Source organism: Artemia sp. Qi Xiang Cuo, chromosome 14 (genome assembly GCF_049724085.1).
Source record: "Artemia sp. Qi Xiang Cuo chromosome 14, ASM4972408v1, whole genome shotgun sequence".
Classification (NCBI taxonomy): domain Eukaryota; kingdom Metazoa; phylum Arthropoda; class Branchiopoda; order Anostraca; family Artemiidae; genus Artemia; species Artemia sp. Qi Xiang Cuo.
This window is the reverse complement of record NC_142807.1, coordinates 23,313,068-23,340,432: the sequence shown is the minus strand read 5'-3', so window position 1 is coordinate 23,340,432 and position 27,365 is coordinate 23,313,068. Positions and strand designations below refer to the sequence as shown.

General features: G+C 36.8%; 1 protein-coding gene across 1 annotated transcript in view; it reads right to left on the bottom strand.

Moving 5' to 3' along the window:
• The window catches only part of LOC148944280 (gamma-tubulin complex component 3 homolog), a 90,312-nt gene extending 63,238 nt beyond the window's left edge, over positions 1 to 27,074 (bottom strand). The window contains exons 1-4 of the mRNA XM_089099780.1: positions 27,013 to 27,074; positions 19,148 to 19,228; positions 11,826 to 12,013; positions 7,181 to 7,352 (exon numbers count right to left, since the gene is read on the bottom strand). Coding sequence (XP_088955906.1) covers positions 7,181 to 7,352; positions 11,826 to 12,013; positions 19,148 to 19,208 — 421 coding nt within the window. The 5' untranslated portion in view covers positions 19,209 to 19,228; positions 27,013 to 27,074. The remainder of the gene's footprint in view (positions 1 to 7,180; positions 7,353 to 11,825; positions 12,014 to 19,147; positions 19,229 to 27,012) is intronic.
• Between the last annotated feature and the right edge of the window lie 291 nt (positions 27,075 to 27,365).

Genomic DNA, 27,365 nt, shown 5'->3' with positions numbered 1-27,365 from the left:
CTACTTACAGACCTACATCGATAAACTTCGTCGTGCCCATGCCTATCCCGCCTTCGTAATAGCTAGCAATTTTAACAAGACAAACAGATAATTGGTATCCATTGCCCTCGATCTGAAGCAGGTAGTCACTAGTGCTATGTCCCAGAGGGGCAGGACTTCAGGCCTACTTCTTACAAACATGATTAACAATTATTACTCCTCTTGGTCGCTAGATCCTCTCCACAGTTCAGATCATTATGTAATTCTTTGGCAAGCCAAAAATAACCAACCGAAGCCAAAGAGAACCAAAGTGACTATTCGTCCGCTTAACTCTCAATCAATCTGCGATTTCGGTCGGTGGATCGGGACTTACTGCTTCGACGACCTGTGTTCTATAGTAAACCTGAATAGCAAAGTTCAACAGTTTAACTCTCTTCTGTTAGAGATGTTTCAGAAGTTTTTTCCCACTAGAGTTGTAGTGTTAAGTAAGTCCGATAAGCCATGGATCACAAGTGGCCTCAAAGAAATGATCAAGATGAGGTGCAAGCTGCACAGTTCCGGACAAATAACCGTTGCGGCAAAACTTAGAAATCGAGTCTTGGCAGTCAATCGTTTCAAGCGAAGAAATTATGTTCGGGAAAAGGTAGTAACCCTTGTCCAAAGTAGCAGTCGGAAGTGGCATTCCACAGTGAAACAAATGACTGGCAAGTCAGTTAACAGTGAGCTGAAAATACCCAAGCCTGACGGATCTCAAATGAGCGCTTCAGACGTAAACGAGTTCTTTGCTGGCATTTGTACCACCTACCCCTCAATTACAGAGGCCGAACTAGTTGATCTCTTAGTCGATTGTGAAACTGACGAAATAAAACAGTTTACTGAATTTGCTGTTTATAAAGAACTTAAAAAACTAAAACCGACTTGCTCTTCCTACCCTGGTGAGTTGCCGGTCAAACTTATTCGCGAATATGCCTTGTTTTTAGCCAAACCATTGGCATCGATCATCAATCAGTGCTTCAGTGAACAAACCTTTCCCGATGCTTGGAAGCGAGCCTATGTTCGTGTAATACCCAAAGTTAAAGGACCTAAGACATGTGATCAGTTAAGACCTATTTCGATCACACCGAACTTTGCTAAAGTTGCAGAATCTTTCATATATCGTGAACTTCTCAAGGACATTTCACCGTCACTTGACCCCTTCCAGTATTGTTGCTTGAAGGGATGCAGCACGTCTGTTTATTTGGTACGGCTTTATCACCTAGTAGTTGAATGGTTGGAGTTTGGAAGCTCGTTTGTAGATTTACTTCTGGTAGACTACCAAAAGGCATTTGATTTGATTAGGCACCCTCTTGCCGCCCAGAATCTCAAGTCAATGGGTGCCCGTAAGCACATCCTCCAATTATTAATTGATTTCTTACGTCACAGATATCAAAAAATGTACGCCCATTTTCCCGGTGATATTGAATCATAATGGGTAGAAATTACATGTGGTGCCCCACAAGGTACCAAATTAGCAGCTCTTCTTTTCCTGGCTGTTATCAACTATGTACTTTCTGACTTTGACGATCGTTTTAAATTCGTCGATGATTTGTCTGCGCTTCTTAAATACCACGTAAAGGATTCGCAAGCTGTAGCCCAGTTCAACCCAAATTTTTTCGATCAGTTTAAATCACAGTGTACTGCGAACAGTCTTCAAATTAATGAGAATAAATCAAAGGTTTTGAGGTTCAACCCACTTAAACGCGATTTTACCTGCCCCGCGACTTTGTTCCCTTCTGCTTCGTGTGCAACTATCTTGGGCGTCACCTTTAGTGTGGACTGTTCGTTCTCTATTCATGTACAAGAGCTGGTTAAGAAGGGACATTATGCTATGCGGACACTGGTGGCGATGCGCCGCCTAGGTTTTCCAGTGTATAAGCTGAAAACCGCGTACCTCACTTTATTCGACCCATCCTTGAATGTGCGTGTCCCGTCTGGGGCCCACAAGTTCATCACATAGATTACTTAAGTGATGATTTGGAGGGGATCCAGAAACGAGCTGTAAAGATCATTCTTTTCGACAAATATGTAGATTATAGCTCCGCTTTGAAGTCACTTGAAATACCAAACCTTCGCGATCGCCGTTTTCAGCTGATGATTCGTTTTGGCCAGTTTTTATTGTCCAGTCCTGTACATAGGACAATATTACCACCTGAAATGCCTGTCCGCGCAAATACCAGAAGCAAAAGCAAACTTATGCCCGTCTCGTGCCGCACAAACAGACTTAGTAACTCCTTTATTCCTTTTTTTACAAGTACATTTAATTAAATGTAGAGAAGTGTTTTAATGTAAAAAAGTTTTCATGTAAAAAACAGCGCCTTTTAGTGCATTTTTTTTAATGTGTCTATGACAGCTGTTTTTCATTAAAATGATTCTATGATTCTATTCTATGTATCCAGGGGGGGGGGGGGGTTACCCGGTTTGAACCCCCCCCCCCCAGATTTTTACCAAGTCGAAAATTAGTCTAAAAAATACCCATCTCGAAGATGTTAGACCAAGTCCACGGGAAAAAATCGGGTACCCCCCCCCCGAAAAAAAATCCTGGATATGGCCACACACAAGCTCATCAGGAGTAAAGTTTTGATTTACGCAAGATTTATTAGTTTGCAGTGGCCCATAAAAAATGAATAATAGAATTAATAATTGTCAAATATAAAATTACATTTGTTCAATAGAAAACAAAATTAAATAGTTATTATCATTAGACCTCGTGAAGCTCGTACTCTTAACGGTATGGTGGTTGACGTAGCAATATCAAGAAGCACCTTATATAAGTGCAATTTCTACGCCTGACTCTTTTTTGACTTTGTGTTAGACAGTAATATTTAATTTTTAAGTTATATTCCTGCCTATTATTGTTTCTGTAGTGAACACCATTTTAAATATAGCAGAATTTATTTGTTCTTTGGATGTTCACAAGTTTTGTATAAGACTATGAATAACTGTAGATAGCACCCTAGTTACTAGTTATAATCAGTCACAATCATTAAAACTTGTCCCTCCCCTTCTGCAAAAAATTGTAGGCCACCAGCCCCTCCCCTACAAAAATTTATGTAAGCCTCTTTGTCCCACTTCTCTCTCAAGGGAGAACCAAGAAAACAGGTAAAAATACCCAAAATATGGATACCACTTTGACTTGGTAAGAGAACATTTTTCAAAGTAGAGGATTTGATTTATTTGTGTGGAAACACTGGTATATGTATAATTATAGTTATAAAGAGTTTTGGATATAATTACAAAGTAGGTAGATGATCTTATAAATTCACCTCTTTTTGATGTTTCTGACCCTACCTAAAAACAATTTCTGCAACTTCATTAATAACAACTCCAAACGGTCTTCAATCCTCCCCAAAAAGTATCCATCTGTATCCAGGGATGCCCAAATCTGAATTCTGCTCAAAAAGGTATTCTTACTAAAAAAGTATTCATCCTTTGCCGGAGATTTTCTCAGACTCGTACCTTTTGATGGGTAACACTAAACTTAATGAGTCTTAAGAATTACGAATTATTTGGAATCATTCTTAATGAATTTGAAATCAGCATAATAAGCCAATTCTTTTGATGTATCTATTGATATCGGAATTACGTTTTTTATAGTTCGGTTAATATTGAGCCACGTCGCTCCTTACTTACAGTTCGTTACCACGAACAGTTTGATAAACATGTCTGAACTCTTCCCAAGAAGTCTTTAATTCTTTCCAAAAGTTATTAATCTCTCCCCAAAACACATTCGTCCATTCCCAAAGACGGGGAAACCGGAGTTCTTCCCGAAAATAGTCCATCCATTGCCATAGATGGGCAAATCTGAATGCACCCTAAGAATTCCTTAATTCTCTTCAAAATTTACACATCCACCGCTAGGTATGGGCAAATCTGAATTCTCCACAATAAATGTTTATTTTTTGCCAGCAATGCCTTTGTGTCAGTTCAGATACGCTGATAAAACTGTATCTCGCTGATAAAACTGTATACACTGATAAAGCTGATATACAAAAACCTATATACAAAGGCAGTACAGTGTCCAAGCTATGATGAGGGAATGTTTGATTTTGGAATTGAACGGTTGTATGCAGAACGGTTTCTGTATATAAGAAATGGTTTCTAATGCCAAGAAATGGCTAAGAACAGTCCATCCACATTTTTTCCTTTTTTCTAGTAATTCCAAATGAAAAAAACAGGTAAATTGAATGTAAAAATAGGACATAAAATGGGCCAGCTAGACTTAAACTCTGAAGAAAAAAAAAGTGAATCCTGATGATCTCCCATGCCAAGCAACTATATGTACAGTCAGGAAAACTGACTGTCTCAACGTACTATTACATTTTAAGTCATTTTATTATCCTCATTTGCAAATTCGGCTTGCAATCTGGAAGATTTGCAGGAAGACTTATAATCTGGTGAAAAAAGGGCCAATCGTAATATTCTTCCATGTCAAGCAACTATCAGCGCAGTCAGAAACACTGCTGAGTCTGCACTTGCCCTGCATTTTAAATCATTATATTATTGTCATTTGCAAATTTGGCTCGTAATCTGGAAAATTTGCAAATCAGCACATCCACTCAAATTGTCATTTTTCTATTCCTAAATCAAAGACCGCATCTGATATTTTCCTCTCGAAAAGAAGCAACTGTATTAATTTAAATGAAATCACACACTCTATCCCAGTCAATGTACTAATATCTTTAAACTTAACAATTTAGTAAGTTAATAATTTACTCCATGACTAAAACACAACTCCTGTGACGTGAATTAAAAAATGTGTAATAATGGATATGTGAAAGAATAATAAAAAAAAAAAAACACTATAAAAAACTTGAACAATTTTAATAGCAGAAGAAGAATCAAAACATAGCCAGTTCGTAATTACAAGTGTTTCATTTACTGATTACCTTTCATATATTTGACTTCTCAAATATTTGAATATTACATTATTTAAAACAAATGCGAATAAATTCATACTAGAAAAACCAAACTTTAATGTAAAGAGCCGAGGGATAAAAGGGGCATCTTCCCTCTCATAGACCCATATACAGGATGACTTGTATTAATTATAAGGTTTAATATCACTCTTTGTTTACCTTTAAAAAAAATTGATTTTTTAAAATATTTTATTTCTGCTTGTTTTAACATTATATTCGGAATCATCCTCATACGACGGGGCTACTGCCTCCATTCAAACGTCTCATTCCTTTCTTTTATCAAAACTGTTATCGCAACGATCCAAAATTTGAAAAGCCTGCGTTTTCCTTTAGAAACTAAGCTCCTAAATAAAATGGGATTTATCAACTTCTTAGCATCCCTATTGCACGTTTGATCTACATACATTCCTGCAAATGAAGTGAGGTCAATGTTACCCCCCCCCCCTTCTTCCACATCTATTGTGAGAGTATAGCATGGGAAATTTGGACATAAAAGTACAGCTTTTTGCACAAAAGAACAGCAGACACTGTTGTTTTGAGACAAGAAATGATTGATATAGGCATTATTGTGATTTAATTTTCATGAAGATCCCCCCCTTTTTTTGGGGTAGTTTTTCTGATTTTTCTAAGATTATGCAAATATTCTTATACCAATTAATTTTGGATAAAATAAGCAAATTTCGCATATTTGGAATCAGCATGCATAGCTCATTCCTTTGATGCATAGCCTATATTGTAATACAAATTCAGTTGTTTAGGGTATATGTCTCTACTGACAACAGTCACTATTTACTTACACTTCTTTACCATGAACCGGTCACAAGAAACCTGTAATTGAATGAGGGCGTACCGGCGTACCATAAAAAGTAATCTACTAAATACCAAATGTGAAATAACATCCTACTAAGTAAAAACGTAAGTAAGGTCTTAATAAGATATTTTCTTATAAAGTAGATTATTTTTCAAAAATTATTGTCTGTTTTATGGGTTGAATAATCAAAAACAAAAGCTGGGGTACTTTTATTAAGCTTGAATTTAATTTGTATGAAAAGTTAAGAAATTGAAGTGTTGTTAATTAAGATAGAAGACTCGCAACCATACAGTGCATGCCTCAAGATCAGACTATGCCGCTCATGCCGCCCACCAAAACTGTATAAAAGCAACCCAAGCTACTATAAGTTTAGCACAAATTCCCATGTATTTCAATGCCCGGAATTCGACCATAGACTGGAATTTAGAGCTCCACTACTAGCTCCTTAGACAATGCAACTGTTTAGTACCTATTTGAAGACCATGGTGGAATTAGAAAGCCTTAAAATGATCAAAAGATACAAAACGTGTGGCTCAAAGTGGTCATGTCATACATAGATGTAAGGATCTGTGAAACCTGAATTTTAAAATTTGAGACTTACTGATATTGCCTCTGAGTGGTCTATAGTTTCACGAGTCAGCAAATTATCCTCTATTATTTCTGAATGCTGAGGGAGCAGATGTCAAAAATGAGTTTTAAAAGTTCATAAACAGTTCGCAAATTGGAACTGAGATTTATAAAAACAGAATTAGAACAGGCCGATACCACATAGTTTACCCAAGACATTTTCTTTTCGACAAAATCTTAGTTTACTGTATTGGAAACAGCAGTCCGCGTCAAAACGGACTCGCTGAGAGGGGTAAGGTACAGTCAATATTGTGAAACACGAAAATAGACCAATTACATGAAACACTTGTATTTTATTTCATTTAATAACAACCACAAGCTGAAGACAAAAGACATAAAATATCTTTTGTTTATTATCACATAAAAATTATAGTTATGAAGCTTCTTAAGGTAAAATTAAATGCTAAGATTGGCCGGAAATTAACACAAACAATCAAACAGTTCGTGGTAACGAACTATAAGTAAGAAATCTTAGGGAAAATCATGACAGTCTCGATATTCTGGAGGAAGGGGTATCGGGAGGCCTTCTGTTTACGTATCTGAGATAAATATACATATTACTGACCGTTCTTTAAATCCATGCTGTGTTTTGAAAGTTATAACCTAGGCTGCACAGTTCTGAACGAATCCAAGCTGAATTTTTAATCCGTGTTGAGTGTTAGACCTGCTTTGAGTTTTGGAAGTCACTACTTACTGGCATCATCTTAATGATTCATCTATTAATTTTTGTAGTTTATATATTATAGTCTGCTGTTTCTAAATGCTGAGGGATCAGAAATTCACGGTGAGTTTTAAAATTATCACTTACTGACATTGCCTCTAAGTGGTTTATCTATAATTGCGGGTGTTGATAAATTATCCTCTATTGTTTCTAAATGCTGAGGGAGCAGAAATCCAGGCTGAGTTCCTGTGTTGAGCAAAGTAGAATCCCTGAGGCAATAAAGTAGTACCACTACAGAAACCCGATTTCGCAGAACTCTCTGAAATAAAGGTAAAAAAATCACAAACGCATCACACATGACACATGAAGGAATTCCAATCCCGGATATTTCCTCTGAGGAAATTCTGGACTAAAAAGCCACGCTTGGAGTTTCAAGTCCCATTCCCAAGCGATAAATTTTCCTGGACTTTGTGCCTCCACTTCATCAAAGCTTTGGCCATGTAAATTGAATTTGAATTCGTTTTTATACTAACGATAAAAAAAAAAAAAAAAAATCCCTATTTTCCCTAGGGATTACTTATTTTTACCAGAAAGCTACTTTGAGTGGTCTCAGATTCTTCGTTCCCAAGGGGGGTGGCAGTAACTCTCTCAGAAAACCCTCAAAATATCGGTCTTGTGAACACCTATGCATGTGTGTAACCCTCAAATAATGAAGAGATATCTAAAAAAAGCCGGACATCCAGGTTTATGGCTTCAAAATATCTGAAAAGCTTGAATATCCTAGCGGGAAGGATGTCCCGTTAAGCAAAAACCTAGATAGCATTCAAAAGAAACAGAAGATTTACATACCGTTCAGACCCTTCGCTTCTAGAAACGCCCATAAAGCATCCGGAAATGCCCTTTGATTTAAGTATGTTTTATATCTTAACCAGCCCTTTTATGAATTTAATTGATCAGAATTTCCCAAAACAAGAGTAACTTCGCTCATCCTAATTTGGACTGACCTATCAAAAAGTGGAGTAAGAAATTCTATCGCACGAAAAACTGTCGTAGTTCAACAGGAGTCACAGTAAAGTAAATAACAGCAGCTGTTAGCTCACCCAGATATGTTCCGTGGAACAATTAGAGAGATTGACTTACGGTCCAAACTAGGGCCCGGGAAGGTATTTTTAGCTTCTAGATTAACACCTTCCATAACTTAAGATTTGTGTTCCCTGTGGAATTTTAGGTGTCTTATTTTTCTGCTCTCCTGCGGTTGAGGAACAGAAGACGAGAATTTTGAGATCATTTAACAGTTGATGTGCAGCTCTATCCATCTACAGAATGACACTTTCTAAATTAAGTGTACATGAGTTTTTAGATTGAAATACGCGGAATATTATTTGAAAACTGTTGAAAAAAGAACAATTTTCCTTTTTTCTAACCAAATTTAGACCCTTCTCCAATAATAAGTAATATCATAATTCTGGCTTGGTGAATGGATAGATCCTCCTTCATAGAAAGATAGCAGTCGCCGCTCATGTTATTGACGAGTATCAAGCTGGGCTTCGACAAGGACGATCAACTATTGACCAAATCTTTACTGTGCACCAACTGATGGACCGACACATTGAGATTAATAGAGAGCTCTATCACCTATTCATGGATTTTCGACAGCCCTTTGATCTCATATGGAGGAAAGGTATGCGCTTTATATTTTGACATTACGATGTCCCAGATGAAATCGTCAAAATCGTTGAGGAAATGTAAAATCAGTTTAAAACCCAAATTCCTAACTGCCGTTGGGCTCTCTGATGAATTGTCGACAATTTCTAGAGTTCTCCAGGGATGCATCATATCCCCGCAATTGTTTAACCTTTTTTTTTTTTTTCTTGCATGCCATCCTCTCCCTGATACTCGCTGAGTACGGGGTGAAAATAGGTGGGATCCTACTTGAGAAACTAGCTTACGTTGATGATACCGACCAGCTAGCTACGACCGCCCAAGAACTCCAAGGACAGGCCGACAGCATCTGTCAAGCAACGAGGTCGTTTGGGAGGCAGATTAATGCAAACAAAACTAAAGTTATCGTTAAATCATACGAGGACATTACAAATCCGCCGTCTATAATAACCGATGGCGAGCAAGTGGAAACAGTAGATCAATTTCTTCGTCTTTTTAAGAAAGACGTCTTTCGTTGATCAAGATCAACGGCTGATAATTGCCACACTGCCAACATTTAACTCCGCCTAACCCTTACCAACTCTATTTCCAGAACTCTCAAATTTACGGAAGTCCAGCCACCTTCCAAACCATCTGAAAAATCACCTTTTTAACAGCCTTATCCTACCATTGCTTTGTATAGGTGTGAAACTTGGACAAAGGGTTGTCTCCATGATTTTTTTCCGGAGGGGGAGGGTTATAAAAGGATTTTTTTTCCGGGGGAGGGGGTACAAAATAAACTTTAAAAATATATAAAAAATTTGTTTATATTCATTTTTATTACGTTTTTACCGTACAGTGACCGTGTCACAAATGAAGAAATCCGGAGAAGACTAAAATCACCAGATACGGTCCAAAACAAAGTTAGAAGACAGCAGCTATGCTGGTTTGGGTAGGTCAAGAGAATGGACCCTATTCGACTACTCAAGATTTCGCTCGAAGGGACTGTTGAAGGACTTCGACAACGGGGATGACCTCGTAAGACGTCGATTGACAACTTTGATCGCCAATGTATCAACAAAACTGTCCAGAGCTGCACCTGACAGAACAGTATAACGAGCACTGGTCCATGAAGATGGAACTGGTCCATCCACAGTCCATCAAATTTCAAAAGGAGAGGCCCAAAAACATCCCATGAAGATGAGTGGGATTTAAATAATTAACTAACTTGTTATAGGAATCATAGCACCAAGAACAAACTGAGAAACACCAAGACACACTGAGAGCATTAAGAGCACCAACGTTCTATACTCCATAGACGTACCATGCCAAACTTCAACTTGTGACAGTTACTATTCTATTGAATCTATCTGGTTAATCCACTCATCCATAGAGACATCACTATTCTTTGTTTTCTGCATCTGTGATCTCGACTTTCTACTAGAAATGATGTCCATTGCAGCTTCGAAATTACCAAGTTGAGAGAAGGCGACAAACGCGAGCAAGATACAACTTTCATGCTCAGAACTTTTATTATACACCTTCATTTAGCCGCTTTATTCGACTATTAAAATCTCTTTTATCTTCCCAGGGCATAATTTGGGTTGTAGAGCTTCTCCTTGAAGTTTCATTCATAAAGCAAAACAACTTTATAAATTAGTATAACTTTTTTAAACATTAAAAAATGCCTCACAAGCTTAAGACATTCGGGACTTGTTTATTATTTTTAATAGATGCTCTTACAATTATTGAACAAAATTCTTTTAATGCCCCCCCCCCCACCATTAGAACTCACAATGTGGGTTAGAATGAGCCTTCTGCGGCTGCGTACAAATAATTGTTCTCTGCATTAACGTCCCAGGAAAATTTTTCTGTACCATTACTGCAAATTCATTCAGAGTGCAACAAGCTACCATACAGGAAAACTACCCGGCAAAAGTATAGGAATATGTAGCTGAAGTACTGAGTAAATTATGACAAAACTACCATTGCTTTTTGCTAAGACTACAACAAAAACAATGTTTTTACATCAATATACATAGAAATTATATAAATTATATCAAACTCTACAAGCCAATTTGGTTATTTTTTAATGTTTATTTGTCTTTTGAGAGGTAAGCAATGAAGCTAAATTATTCTTTGCTTTAATTTATTAACAGTATCACTTTTTTTGTTAATTTTTTAGAATTATCATTAATATGATGATTGTCAATTATAGTTATTTATATTTGCATCATTGAATGATTCTAAGCTTTATGAAACTCACGTGATTAGTTTCAGTGTGGTCACAAGCTCATTGAGCAAGCGTAGGCTTCTAGACCCAAACCCATGATACATTATATTATCTTTCAACGTTCCCATTCATTCAATAATGAGATAGCACTACGCAACACAATAAAAAAGGGCAACAAAATCTCTGATTTCAAAAATAAGTAAAAAACAAAAAAGTACAGCGGTTCTGTATGCAAAATGTGTTTAGCTACAATTATTCTGACATTATGAAGTAAGAATTGTTTTCTGACTTCACACTGCCCAAATACTTCACCCCACACCCCTTAATATGCAAATATATAGCCCAAATTAACTATTTCCCATCTATTCTGTCACTTCTCTTTGTCTTTTCTCATGCTATGTCGAAAGAAACTAGCGAAAAAGTCCGGTTTTACAGTGTGTCAATGCATGAACAACTTGAGCGGTAGGGGGTATATCATAAAAAACACATTATAATATAGAAAAGTATAACAATGGATAAAGCTTTCAAATTAAGAAATGAAATAAATAAAATTTCAAAGCCCCTATATTTCGGTTTCAAACCCAGAAACCTTTATGAAAAACCTAGACTAAAAATAAGAAAACTACAACATACCAGAAAATAGCATACAAAGATGAAAACTATATGCTTGAATTAAACCTACCGAAAGATAGCATCTGAGTAGAGTTTTTCGTGTTTTTTAATGTTTTTTTTTCTGAATGTTTCAGTCGATTTTTTTTTGTCCTTTTTCTATTTTTTTTCCTGGTTAAAGTTACCTGCATAACCGGCTACATTATTATCTTTAGCTTAATCTTTTAATTAAAGTTTTTGCTGTTGTCATGTTTATCAAAAATTTCCTTTCATTTATAGATGGAAGGCATTTTGCTACAAGAAACTTACACTTCCTTTCAATTTGTCACAGAGTTCAATAAAACGAACACCATCAGTTTGTCTTCTCTTCTCACAGAAATGGAGTTTGACCCTTTCCATTATGGCAAATTCTTGTGCAGGTGTATACTTCCCACTAGCTGGTCCAGTAGCTATACACTGCATAGCTGATTGAACCGCCATTTTCTTCACCGTCTCATCTAAAAACAGATTTCTTATTTACCTCACTTATACAAAATTGGGCAACTGCTTCCCCTCCATCCGTACAAGGCCAACATAAATAAGAAATGTAAAATTTTACAATATGATGAAAAACCATGGTTTTCCAACCGTTCCAACTGCTGAAAAAGTGACAGAAAAAAATTGTTGTTCCTGATTATTACCCCCCCCCCCCCCCTCTTTCTTCATTGTAAACTGTTTTTAAAGAATTGTCCCCTTTAAAATACTCTTAGTTTCTCTAAATGGTGCTATGTTTACATAAAGGAGACCACTTAATAATACTATAGACGCACATATTTATAATAAATGGTAATATTTTGCAATACCATTTCTATAATATGTGGGATCTATTTCATACATCAAAAGAATTGGCTTTTTATTCTGATTCTAAATATATAAAATTCATTAAGTTTAATATTACAATCAAAGTTGAAACTGACAAAATAGGACGAATACCTACGTAATTCATGTGAACCGAAACCAAGCAAAGTTAAAAAGTAAAGGTTCATCGAGCCGACTATAAATAGATATAATTTTGCTTTCTTTCTTAACATAAATTCATAGGGTTATATCTTGAATTTTTTCTGTCGGTGTTGCCAATACAATTTCCTGTTGGTGGAAAATTTGTTCGTGCCCGAAATGCCACCAAAATCGAAACGTCCCAGAGAGAGCCCCCAGAAAAATGTGGACAGATGCCTGTTATATACTTCAGACCTAGAAGAGGACTCTAAAGCAGTAATTTGTGATGCGTTTGTGAAATGGATATATTGTGACTGGCCGAAAATATCCGACGCAGAGTATGAACTTCTCGTGAAAATGCAGGAGAAAAATGGTTTCAATTGGGACTGTGCTTGGTGCAAATCAAATGTGACCACCCCCTAGATCCATTATCCCTCCCCAACCCACAGCTACTATCCAAGATATTACTACTGTGATCACGCAAGCAATAGGAAACCTTCAGAGTAGTCTCTCCAATACCATTGCGCAAACTGAGTGCACTTAGAGCTGAGCTAGGTTCTATAAAAGACAAAGTAAATAGTGTGGAAGTGGCCCTATCTTCAAAATGTAGCGTGGATAAAACGAAGAAAATTGTGCAAGCAGAAGTCCATGCACTTAGTGCTAACTTTCAGCAGTCGTTAGAATCCGAAGTACGACAGATCATCCGAGCTGAAAAAGACCGAGAGTCACGGAAAAACAACATTGTTGAATGCGGTATCGACGCTTCCATTGATGATACTAACACTCTCAAGCAGTATTTCGCAACCGAGTATAGAATCAATTGTAGTTACATAGCTGATGTTTATCGCCTAAAGCAGAATATACAGGCTAGCGATCCAACCTAGAATGCAGCACCGCCCCTTTTGTTTACTGTTTCATCCTTTCAAATTAAAAAAACATATCTTGAAAGAGTCTTTCTCAAGGAAAGGAGCAGTACAGTTCCGCCATGATCAATCGAAACAAGATCAAGAGAGATATAAAGCACTTGTTGCAGAGCTTAAGGACAGAATAGCTGGTGGTGAACAAAACCTCGCAATCCGTGACCTCCGTATTGTGTCAAAAAACCCGAAAAGCGGAGGAGAAGTCTCTCCTCCGAACCTGATACAGATGTAAAATTCCAAGTTGTGAACTGTGTAAATAATGTAAATATGGGTGTTACCAAACATGTTAGTGCTTTTTCTACGGAAAGACTCTCATCCATGACTAGTGACAGCTCATTGGAGAGCGAAACAAGCTCTGGATGCTACTACACTGCTAACTCGAAGGCGCCAGCGACCACTTTAGGCAAAACAGATGAGGACTCGGGTCAGCCGGGAAACGGGACCAACGACCGGAGTAAGCAACACCAAAAACGAGTAAGTACAGATTTTTATGCTCTAATTACTAACGTTAACCAACTTCTTAACAAATTGAACGAGCTCAAATCCGTGATTTATTCAAAAAATTCTGATCTGGTCCTATTGACTAAGGTTGGTCCCAAGTCCAGTAGAAATAAAATCGAAGATTCCCATTTTAAGATTCCAGGGTATGGTGTCATGTCAAACCTACAGTCTTTAGAATGCAGGCGTGGTACGTTGGCGCTATTCAAGACATGTTATAGTATACGATCATTATGTCTCCCAGGTAACTCACAATTTGTCGAATCTGTATGGTTCGACCTATGTGATGACGGCGGTGGAGTAATAACCAGAGTAGGCTGTATTTACAGAAGCCCATCTGCCTCTGATTGCCAAGAAACCGAGCGGACATTAGCAACAATGCTGCATAAAGCAACTATAAATTACACGGGGAACCTTTTTATAGCTGGTGATTTCAACTTCCCTGACCTCATATGGAAGGATGGATATCCGTATATACCTGTACTTACGAACAGAAGCAGAAGCACGAATCTATTCACAGACTGCCTTCACAACCTTAATCTCTACCAGATTGTCGAACAAGCTACTAGAGGCCGACTTTTACAGAGACCGACTCTACTGGACCTAGTGTTCTTACGGGATAAAGACCAGCTTCAGAACATAAATTACTTACCTCCTCTAGGAAAGAGCGATCATCTAATCCTAGAAGTGAATGTGTCATTTCGTAAGATAAAAAATGATTACATACAGAAAACTTATGTAGACTACGGGGCGATCAGAAAAGAGCTGGAAGGCGTAGTTTGGTCACCTTTACTTCAAGGGGACGTCGACCAACAATGGGCTAACCTAAAGGACGAGCTACTTACACTTCAAAAAAAACACACGTCAGTAAAACTCACGCCAAAGCCCAAAACACTGCCTTTCATGACCCCCTAGATACGCAAGGAAAGAAACAGGAGGGGACGGTACTGGAGAAAGTACAATAAAGGAGGGAAGGAAGAACACTACCAAATGTTTGCGAAAGCTCGAAACAAACTAAGAAGCTTAACTAAACAACTTTACGCACGGTACGAGTCCAAGTTAGTTGATGATAGTAAGAATAACCCAAAGAAGTTCTGGAAGTACGTATCAAGTAAGGACCACAGCAGACGGTCAGTAAAAGCACTCAGTACAGATGATAGCAAGGAAGTGACCAACTTGAAGGACATCACCGAACTCCTCAACAGGCAGTTTGCGTCGGTTTTCACCTATGAACCAGATAGTCCTCTTCCTCATAGCCCACAATAGGACATCCCTAACCCGATGCCACCTATTCTACTCTCCCCCCCCCTGTTATACCAACGCAACATGAAGTGATAGATCTAAATAAGTCTGCTAGTCGAGATAATTTGCACCCAAGACTGTTGCAGGAGCTTGCGAAAGAAATTGAATGACCACTGTGCAGTATATTCAAATTGTCACTGAACTCAAAAAAGGTACCCAAAGACTGGCAGCTGATCCATGTCACCTCAATACTCACGAAAGGTGACTGCACCAAAGCCAAAAACTACGGACCCATCAGTCTGACCTCAGCGGTGGCAAAAACCCTTGAGTGGATTGTGAATGCTGATATTTTGACACATCTCCTTAATAATAATATACTTTCCCCCAACCAGCATGGATTTCTGCCAGGAAAATCGGTTGAGACCAATCTCCTTGAGACATACATCACCATAACAGATCACCTGGAGAAAGGAATCCCTGTGGACCTGATTTTAATGGACCTAGCCAAGGCTTTTGACAAGGTACCACACAACCATCTCAGATTGAAACTTGCAGCAGCAGGTACCCACTCGGACGTGGTCGATTGGGTCATGGACTTTCTGACTGGTTGGAGTCAGCAGGTTTGACTCTTCACAACTAACGTCGATAAGGTCTTCTCCGAACCACGTGATGTTGTAATCGGAGTCCCCCAAGGTACTTTCTTGGTCCCTACCCTATTCCTTATATACATGAACGATATGATGAATAGAACAGAAAACAACATCACTCTCTATGCCGACGACTCCAAGCCGTTTGGGCCTGCAAACCAACAAAGTCTTCAGCGTAACCTTCTTAAAATCCAAACGTGGGCACAAGACTAGCTAATTGAATTCAACGCATCGAAGTGCAGTGTCCTTCACTTTGGAAGCAACAACCCCCATCACCAGTACAACATGTCCGATCCCAATTCACTGGCTAGCTTAGTACTAAAGACAAGTCCCGAAGAAAGAGATCTGGGAGTTCTGATAGATGAACAACTGAAGTTCCACGGACACTGGCAAAAAGCAGTTTCAAAAACAAATTCAAGCCTTGGTCTCCTCAAATGCACTATAACCAGCCACTCCCATACAGTCTTTCTAAGGCTCTATAAGACTATAGTTAGACCCGTTTTGGATTTTGGTACGTGTCTCACCTCCCCTTCTTATAAGAATGATACCAGTCTAATCGAAGGAGTTCAGAGACGTTCCACGAAGCGCGTAGCTGGCCTATGAGATCTCCCATACAACAAGAGACTGGAACGCATGCAGCTGCCAACACTCGTCTTCAGACGTCGCCGTGGTGATATGATGCTGACCTACAAGTATAACGCACAACCAAATAACCCCCTCTTTACCAAACATTCAAGTCAGCACCATACAAGAGGACACTCACATAAGCTCTCAAAACTTTTTGTTAAAACACGAACGCGGCAACACTTCTTCTCTGAGCGTGTTGTCAACGATTGGAATAACCTTCAAGCTGAAACGGCGACTGCACCTACGGCTGCGTCCTTCAAGTCCAGACTTGACAAGGAATGGAATAACAAGCCATGGAAATATGAGTGGGACTGTCCGTCCCACTCAACTACTGACTGATGCCAACTTTATCATAATGAGTGTCTTGCTAGGAGGCTGATGCCACTTGTCATACCCAACCATCTCACATACTTGATCCGAAGTTGCTTTTGCGCTGCAGTGTCAGCTCTGTACCACTGTGAATGGTCTTTATAGGCCATACCTACCTCGTTGCCACTGCTACCAAGTGGGCTCAAATTGCATATCTCCAGCAGACCTCTCCTATGGTGTGTCACTGGGCCCTAACACAGTGACGAATTTCTGCCATCATTTGACCCGGAGCACAACAGATCCAGTATGGACCTTAATTTGCTCCGAAGTGCGAATTAAGGTAATTAAGGTAAAAGCTATGAATCTGAGAGAATAGGCCTGATTTCCAAAAAGGGGGGACACCCCCCCCAGATGTTTTTTTCAAGAGTGGCTGCATTGAACCAATGGTCAATGGATATTTCAAACAGAAATCTCTTTCAAACAGAAATTAAAAGTTCTAGTACCCTTTTTAATTGATAAAAAAAACTCTGCCAAGGAAGAGTGGCATTTTCTGTCATTTTGTAGCACCAAACTACGGTTTTGCCAAAAAGAGAACGAGTTGCTATCGATTGAAAATTCTGAGATGGACATCTGATTGAAAAGTATCAGTTCCCAGTTGTAGAAGAAGCAATGCTGCATGGTGGTATATTAGTTCCTGAAAGTTCATGTAGTCCATACAAGATAAATGGTTAATATGGATATTTATCTTAATGCTTGATTTCATTAATTTGATTCACTTTATTTTTCATGATTTTATCTTTAGTGATGTTTAATTACGCATTAGCTATTATGAGGGAGTGGTGGCGGGTTTTTGTGTAGGCAGAGGAGGGGGCGGAGGCCTAAGAAAACACTTTTCAATGCCCGAATTGTTTAACTCCCTACGTGTCTCCAGACAAATACAGAAAGGCGACTGGGGGGGGGAGAGGAGATAATCTCTTATCTCCCTTTATTTGGACTAAGCCTAATAATGGTGCTGTGGGGTGATACCTCCCTTCTTGTTGCAGAAAAATGTTTATAATATTTACTTTAAAGTTTTGTTTAACTAAACTGATTTGCTTCATATTTCGTAAAATTACATACAGGTATGTAGAAGTATGCATAAGCTACAATGAAGGAGCAACAGTGGGTCATTTTGTAGGCAAGGGGGGGGGGGGTGTCAAAGATTACATTTTAATACCCAAACATTCGAACTCTCTTTAAGCCTCCAGATTAATACAGAATGAGTCCTGGAAAAGGGAGGAGGGACGGATATCTAATCCCTCTTGATGTCTGGGAATGTTTTTCATGTACACCTTTATTATTGTTGATATGCATCCCATTTCAAAATCTTTTTCTATGTAGCATAAAATATTATATCACATTTACATGCCTACCAGCAGAGAGGTGGAAAAGACGAGGCAGGGCATCAGGAGCACCACCAAGAAATTTCTTTGCAGAGAGGGGAGGCAAGTGCTACCAGGAGCTTTGGTTTCAGCAATTTTAAAAGGTAATATTTCTCTTTTCGTATTTACATACAATATTTTGATGTATTTAAATATTTGTAGATAATAAATTTAAACATCAGAGAACCCTACTGTTGAAGTTGCAATGACTTCAACCACGTAGAAGACAAAAAGCCACACGGAATTTCCATCCACATAAAAAATAACACCCCTCTCCATCAAACCGAAATTCTGTAGTAAAAATATTATTAAGGACAAATTCAACAAAACTACAGTTCACCAAAAATTTGAACAAAAATTCAAGTTTTGTCCAAACTTTTAATTACAATAAAACAATTATTTTAAGCAGAAAAACTGAAAAGATGGAGCACCACCAATCAATTTTCAATTATTGATATATGCTATCTAATAGCATGAACTTGAGGATTTATGAGAGTGGCAATTGTAAAAAGAAAAACAAAAAATGCATAGTATATTTAATCAAAGAGCTTGTAGAGCATCCAATATTAGAAGAATGTTGTCTGTGTAGCAGAGGTGGCTAACATCAACATTGGGGGACTGGAGGCCAGCCATCCTGTGCTTTCGCACACCTTTCCTGCTTACCTTCCCCAGATTTCTCCAGGTACCCATTTAGAGCTGGGTTGACTCTGGCTGAGCTTGCAGAGTCACGCCACTGACCCCCGTCCCAATCCAAATAACTGGCCACGCCAAGGATCGAACCTGTGCCCCTTGGACAAAGAATTCTCAACCCAGCACACGTCCACTTAGCCAAAACGACCTTGGCTAAGTGGCTCAATTTGGCTCAATTTAATTCAATTCACTTTAATGTTTCACCTATCCATTCATAGTAATGGATAGTAATAGATAATGGATATCCATTCATAGTTGAAAGTCCAGAACTCATTATTTAAAATTGGCGAAAACGTTGTTACCTGTTTGAATAATCTGCATGCATAATTTTTCCACTAAAGTGACTATTTCATTCTGGTTCATTTTTTCTTAAGATGACTTGTCTGCAAGGAACAATAAAATAAAAAAAGCATGGTAGTGCAAAACTATAAAACCAGAACAATAACATAATACTAGGCTTAAAAAATGAACTATTCATTTAAGTTCTTTTTCTGGTTATCTGGAGTAATTATGGTAAGAGGGACAACAGACAGTAAAATTTAAATGAAAACGAAATATCCTTTAAAACTTAAAATGAATCCCATGAGAGGGTCATGGTTTTGAAATACCAATATACAATTCTTAAATCTCTAATTTTTGGGCCAAAGTTTTAAAAAGGGAGAAAGAAACAAAAAAAGGGCATGCAAAACAAATAACTGAAATAGGGTTTGCTCAACTCTCTTAGATGTATAGCATAAGAGATATAAGGGCATTGTCTAGACTTGAATATTGGGTATTCACAAACTTTATGATATTACTACAGCTGATCCATTTAGGCTGCAAAACTTAAACCTAATAGATTATATTTAGTACTGACCCTTTTAGAGTTCTTTTCACCACCAAAAACGGCTAAGCTATCATAGTCATTACTGCTAAAAATCAAAATAAGGCATAAATTAATACTGCCACAACTCACTGTAGCACCAAGCTGCCAGAGGCCAAAACAGCTGTGTACAAACCTCCTCCATCCCAATATATTCAAAGTTTTACACCCTCCCCAGAAGTCCCATTTTCCTTTAAATTCTTCCTTACAATCTCTATCCACCCCATACAGGGACAACTTGCTTTTTGTTTGGCCCTAGATGGTTGGTCAGAAAGGATGTTCTTTGGCAATCCCTTATCCTTCATCTGCAGAAGCCCTAGAATGCAGATAGAACCACATTTTTCATAAAGATTACTGTTTGAAATATGGTCAGTAAGAAAGGTACCCAAAACAATGTACAGATAATTGCTCTGGAAGATATCTAACAAATCCTCCTCTATCTTTCAAAGCACCTAAGTTTCAGAGCCATACTTGACCATTATCATCACTGCAGGTTCCAATATTCTAATCTTTGTTTGCAGACTTATCTTCCTATTCTTCCAACCTTTTTTTCAAAATATTCTGCTCATCTCTCATTATTAATAAAGACAATATTTTACTATTATACCATCTAGCTACATCTTCCAGAACTTCAGCAATTTTATCCACGACCTCCACTTCACACCTCCTGATTCATATTTTATTGCTTATTCTAATTTCCATAGATTCTTCTTATTTTTATATAATCTATTACTCAAATACTTTTGTAGCAATCTCTCTTCTTTTTTACTAAACTTAATGGGTTTTCACTAGTATTTACAGCTGTCTTTTAAACTTTCCTTCATACAGCACCAGCTGCAAGTTTAAAAACTGTTTTCCTAAAATTATTCCATCCATCTTTTAAATTGTCAAACTTCAGACCATCCATCTTAATATTTAACTGTTCCAAGAAAGTTTCTCTTAAATTCTCATCCTGGAGTCTATCAGGATCATAACTTCATGGAGGGTAGTTACAAGCCTTCTTTAGTAGAAATTCATTAAGCTTCATGTGGAGATGATACTATGTTCAATGGCTATCAAAGCCAACAAAGTGAAATGCTCTTGCTTCACTGATACTTTTTACTTTGTGGTTAACACAATGGCCAGCTATGGTGAATACATACTTCACTATTGCTACATTTACTAAGAGATTACATAAGGTTAGGAAGCAATAAAATTTTCAGAAAAAAAAACCTAAGTAGATGTGATCAATGTAAAAAAAAGGATAATGATGCTTGACACATTAAGACAAAATGTGCAATAGAGACAAAAATCTTTTTAAACTATTTGTATTTCAATCACAAAAAATAATATGTGTATTTTTAAGTTTAGAGAGCAAAACTATTGCATGCAAAAAGTGTTGACTGGATGATGATTAACAATCAAAAAAATTGAGGTCTTTCAAAGCATTGGAATCAATTAATTTTCCTTGACTCGTGTCTAACTTAGCAGTCTGTAACAAAAAAGTAACATCTATTTTTGTTGAAAATAAAGCTAATAATTGTACTCTTCAATACCAAATAATCAAATCAATATATGGTAAGATTACTTAATTAGCATCTTTATTAACCTTAGTTCTATCCAGGATTCGCAATTAGTTAGCTCTGAAAAATACAGGCTGGTGACAACTCATGCAGGAAATTGTTAGTTCTGTTCTGAATACAGCAAATTTTCTTGTAAGATTGTCTGATATTAGGAATTTGAACTATGTTGATTATAATGATGACAATTTTGAACATGTAGGTTTTTCTGAAAGCAGTTCAGATTCACCTTTATAGGAAAGCAAATCAGATGCTGAAATAAGTAGTACTGATGATGATAATTTGTCTGATGCAAAGATTTATCTTCACTGCCTAATCTCAGAAATCATGTATACCCAGTGGCATGTTTCAACTACGGAGGAGCATTTTGGTGAGTGACCCAAGTATTTTGGGAATTATGCCAAGCATAGCAAAACTATGTTGTACAGCAGATGGCAGGAAATGGACAATCCCTTGGGGCAGTTACCATGTACTTCAAGTAAGTATATAATAAAATATCACAGCTAATCACCTACCAAATAACCTAAAGATCAATTATCTTCAATAAAAAAAAAAAAAAAAAAAACCATATTTTTTCTTCAATGAATATTAAGAGATTAATCAATTTTTTATTGCCATTTTGGGCAACATTTGATGATGTTTTATGTTCTCTTTGAATAGGTATTTGACCTGTCATAACCATTTGACTGATATCTGAGTATAATTAAATTTTAGATCTGTTTGAAATTGAACAATGAAAGTAAATAATAATAAAATTATGAAAGTAAACATGATAATGTGATTAATAAAAAGATTCTGCATACAATAAAGTATGAATTTTTGTTCTTTGTTTTTCTTGTACAAATCTATATCCTGGGGCTACATATGAGACCATAGGGTGGAGGGGGGGGGGGTTGTTTTCGCAAGTGAAACAATTATTATATTTTGAAAAAACATTGAAAAAGGGATCAAGCAGTATATTTCACCTTGTCTCTACCTTAGTTATGGATTCTTGTATATAGCATATATAATCTATTTACCAAATGTTTTTTGCCAAAATTTAGATGAATGTAGATCTCTTATGATACAAAATCTTCAAAGCCTTAGAAATAAGAAAATGGTGTAGAAAATGATTTGGTAATACTTCCCAGGTTATATTTTAGACTCTGGATTCATTTTTGAAAGTTTGACTTTCCTAGCTCAACTACTTTCTAAGATAGCAAGAAGCCCCTTAACCAAAAGTTACTATTTCTATTAATCAGACTACAATGTTTTCCAGCATTTTTATCAAATTTTCAAAATCATTTCAAAGGATATTTTACCTTAAATTACACTTGCTATTAATATGGACAAATCCAGTTTATTCCTAGTAGTGATGATGGGGCTGCAGGACATCTGCTGCACCCCATTATGTGAGCCATTGTTTAGTTGTCTAATCCTTGTCAGGATTAGATTTGAAGCTGTCAATGGTTGTTGATCCCACTGTTGTCTTACTTAGACTATTCTAGACTTATGATGTGGTTGTTGAAGAAATGGTTTTGGTACTTATCTGTTATATTGCCTATGCTAAGTTCTTCATCTAAGTAGAACCTTGGTACTTATTGGTTATATCATAAACACTCAAGAATTTGTGACAAACTCAAAAGACAAAAACTAGTCAAGCAACTTCTTTAACAAGACAATTCCTTTTGCTTGCTAGGCAAATAGGGGTTTCTCACTCTGTGAACAATATTTCTGAATAGGTTATTTGGTGGTTGAGGGGCAAAAAAAGGTACCTAGGTTAGGTTACATATTTAATATACTGCAGTCTAGGCAGCCCCCCCCCCTTACATAATTCTTTGTGGTAGTTTTCATAATTTTGTTACTACACTATTATATTTTCATCATATTTTTGTTTTATTTCATTAGCATTAACCAAACTTCACTTTCAAGTGTTTATTATATAACCAATAAGTACCAGAACCTGTTTCTCTGACTAATCCTTATGAAATATCACAAAATATGACAAAAATATAATACTTTAGAAGCAAATTTGGGCTATATATTTGCACATTCGGGGGAGGGGGTAAAGTATAGCAAGTCTGTATGCAAAATGTGTTAGGTAGGCTACAATTAGTCTACAAATTGTGAAATAAGAACTGTTTTCTAACTTTGAACTGTCCAAATACTTTACCCCCCCCCCCTAATGTGCAAATATAAAGCCCAAATTATGTATTTCCCATTTAATTGAGTTAGAATATAATTTTATTTCAAAAATTTCTTTCACAGGATGTTTGCCAAATTTGAATTTTACATAAAAAAAAAGCACTATATATATCTCAAAAGCACTATAAATTCACATCAAACATAATTCATTGTAAAAAAATACATGAAAAAAGTCAACATTTAAATAGAAATCAAAAATACAATAAATAGAAAACAATAAAATTAATACATTCTAAAACCACACTGGCTATACATGACATATGAAGCTAAGAGAGGAAAGGAAATAATAAAAGAAAAATAAAATAAAAAAAGGGTGAGTGGCAAAACATGAAGACAAAGAACAAGTAAATATTTCAACAAGGACCTCTACCAAGTTGTCCTCAGTGCCAAACAAAAAAGAAAAACAAAAAAAGAAGAGAAGAAGAAAAAAACAACAAAATCTAACCTTTTGGAGTTTACTTGCTTTTGTTGTTTTTTTTTATTTTTTGTTTAGCACTGAGGACGACTTGGCAGAGGTCCTTGTTGAAATATTTGCTTGTTCTTTGTCTTCATTTTTTGCCACTGACTGACAAAATCTTTGTTTTCTCACCCTTTTTTATTTTATTTTTCATTTATTATTTCCTTTTCTCTCTTAGCTTTTTACGTAATAAAATTAATGAAAATACATAAAAAATGTGATGAGTCAAAAGTTAGTTAAAAAGTCAAAAGAAAAAAATAAATAGATAACAACAAAATTAATGACTAATTTTCCTGGCTATTATATAACTCAACAAAACTGGGAACAAAACTCTTCCAATATCTTTTATGTTTAGCAGGGATGGGAGTCAGTTTGGGGACTTTTTGGGATTTTATACAGGACAGTCTGTTGCAGGCTAGAAGGTAGGGTTCAGGAATGATGGAATGTAATCAAGGAACAGACATGGTTTCAGTACCAAAACAAAGGCACAGGAGATTCCTTCTCTCAGCCAATGTGGTGAGCTTGAACTTACCAAGTAGATAATGATATGGAACTTTCCTTTCACCATTTATGATTCTAAGTGCTCATTTTTGGACATTTTCAATCTTATAAATATGCTCTGAAGAAAGACAAAAATGCCACACTGGACAAGCAAACTCCAATATTGGCCAAATAAAAGAACAATAAAGTTGGAGAAGATCCTTAGGGGGCAAGAAAATTTAAAAAAGAAATTTTAGAAAGGAAATCAAAGGCAAAGCTTGTTTTAGGATATTTTTAACATGGGGGATATTTGAACATTCAAGTCAGCAGTAATTGTCACCCCACGTAGTTTAATGCATGTGACACAGATTTTGGGAGGAATGGGGTTTGTGAAAGAAGGGGGTGGTTTTAAAAAATCAACTGTCATAACTGATGATTTACTAGCATTAACTTTCATCTTTGACAAGGAAGCCTCCTGCATGACATTGTCTAGTAATGTCATAATTGAATGTTTAATATTTTGTTGACAAACCTCAAGTGCAGACAGGTCATCCATATACTTCCATCACTCTTTGTGGTCAGTCATGAGGCTATTAACCATTATAAGAAATAAAATGGGACCCATCAGAGTTCCCTGGGGCACCCCACAAAAGATAGGAAGGGGATCGGAATAAACATTTTTATATTTAAGCACTTGAAAACAATTTGTTAAAAAGGAGGCAACAATTTTAACTAGAAAGGGACTCACTTGAAACTTTGTCAGCAGTTTATTTAAGAGGATATTGTGGTCAATTAGGTTGAACACTTTCTGGAGATCAAGTAATAAAAGATTCAACCAAGTATCAGGGTTTCCAAGGCTTTTAAGAATGGTGTCAAGAAGACTAACAAGATAGTGTGAGGTAGATGTCTCCTTCAGGTTTCCAAATTATTGTAAGTCAATAAGTTCAATGATCTCTGCCTACTGGTGATTGTGTGCTTGATGATACCAAGAGTTTGGTTTGCCTCTGCTACTGCAAGGGTGTAGCAGTTGAAGAATTTAAGACCTTCATCTATAAAAATCCCTAAATCTTTTTTTGAGGTGCTTTTGAAAATTGGTTATATACCACCAGCATTTGACAACATTAAGTACTGTCATCATAGGTTATTTCTTCCAAAATGGAGAATCTTGCACTTTTCAACATAAAACTCAAGCCTCTATGTATCAGCCCATTTGCAGAATCTGTCTAGATCTGACTGTATTGAGGCCATACACTGCTGTGTGTTGACAAGATAAATAGCCTAAGTTTTGAGGGACATCCACCACATGGCTAATGTGGCAGTAAAATTCATTTGTGATACAAATGGATGTTATAGGGCCTATTTAGAGGTCAAAATCAACCAAATCATATTATTTAGTTAGGAATAAATTTAATACACTATTCGATGCTTTTTTTTATACTTATTATAAATATAATGATCATTTCTATCGGAAATAAGTTTCAGCCCCCCCCCACCTATATATGCTATACCTAAAAAACACCTCATTGGAGCTAGATAGGGGGGGGGGGGCTGAAATTCATTTCCAATAGAAATGGTTATTATATTTTTAATAAGCATTAAAAAATACATTGAATGGTGTATTCACTTTAGTCCTAACTCAATAATATGATTTGGTAGATATTGACCTATTTAGATTGAGGATACAATTCTAGGTATATATTTGCACATTAGGGGGGTGGGGGTATATATTCTGTGAATATATAGCTTCTAAGAAATTCATGAATTTCTTGGAAAAACTGGATAAACAAGGAAAGAAGTGAAGATAAAGGCTCTCCCCCTGCAAAATATGTTAACTAGGATTATTCTTCATATTATGGAGTAAGAATTGTTTTCTTAGGCTAATATGTTTCCTTTTGTCCAGCTGGGCTCCTAGGCTTAAAATACTGGTTGGCTAATTGGTCAATATCTTTCAAATCATATTATTGAGTTAGGACTAAAGTGAATAGGCCTACACCATTTGATGCCTTTTTCAATGCTGATTACATATATAATAAGCATTTCTATAGGAAATGAACTTCAGCCCCCCCCCCCTATAAAGGCTATTCCAATTCCGGGGTAGGTTTGGTTAGTTTAGGTATAGCCTATATAGGGGGGGGGGGCTTAAGTTAATTACCAATAGAAATGCTTATTATATTTTTAATAAGCTTAAAAAAATGAATTAAATGGTGTATTCACTTTAGTCCTAAATCAATAATATGATTTGGTAGATATTGACCGGCTAATTTAAAGATTTGTATATATATATATACACTGTCAAATTAGCCATCTGGTGGTAGGCTACCCCAAGTTTTGAGTCATTGGTATACATTTTATCTAACATTGCAATCAAACATATGAAAACTGTAGAAGCCTGTTTTGACAAAGAGTTCATGATGTGTCATGAGGTTCAATTAATAGAAACACTTCTCATTAGGCCTATAGATGGAACCATCAGTGAGGTGCAATGTCAGAAAAGCAGCCATGATATTTGGAAAAAGCATAAAACAAGGAATCTGACAGTGCTACTTTCACTTTATTAGCATATTTTCTTTACAGGTGATGAACCATTAAACTAACAATGAGTATTGTAATGAAGTTACTTATCACCTTATTTTTTGTTCCTCGGCCTCAACAGCTATATTTGAAATTTCGCGATGCCTGCCAATAAAATGAAATACTCAAGAAAATGTACGCAGTGACAGCTGTAACTAGACCCCGGCACCGCGCCGATGAGGGAAGACCGGCGGCGGAGGGGCAAAAAACCGCGCGCTGCGCCGCCAGTAAGACGTCGGTGGCGCACTGCCGGTAATATTTCGGAGGCGCCTGCCAGCGCAATCAATGTTGACCGCAAACATTAATGTTTTAATCAGTCTTTCTCAAATCACAGTTTAAATTTACAACAGATTCGAGCCTAGTCATGAGTTCAGAAATTCACAAGTCACTGGCTGGAAACCGGTCTT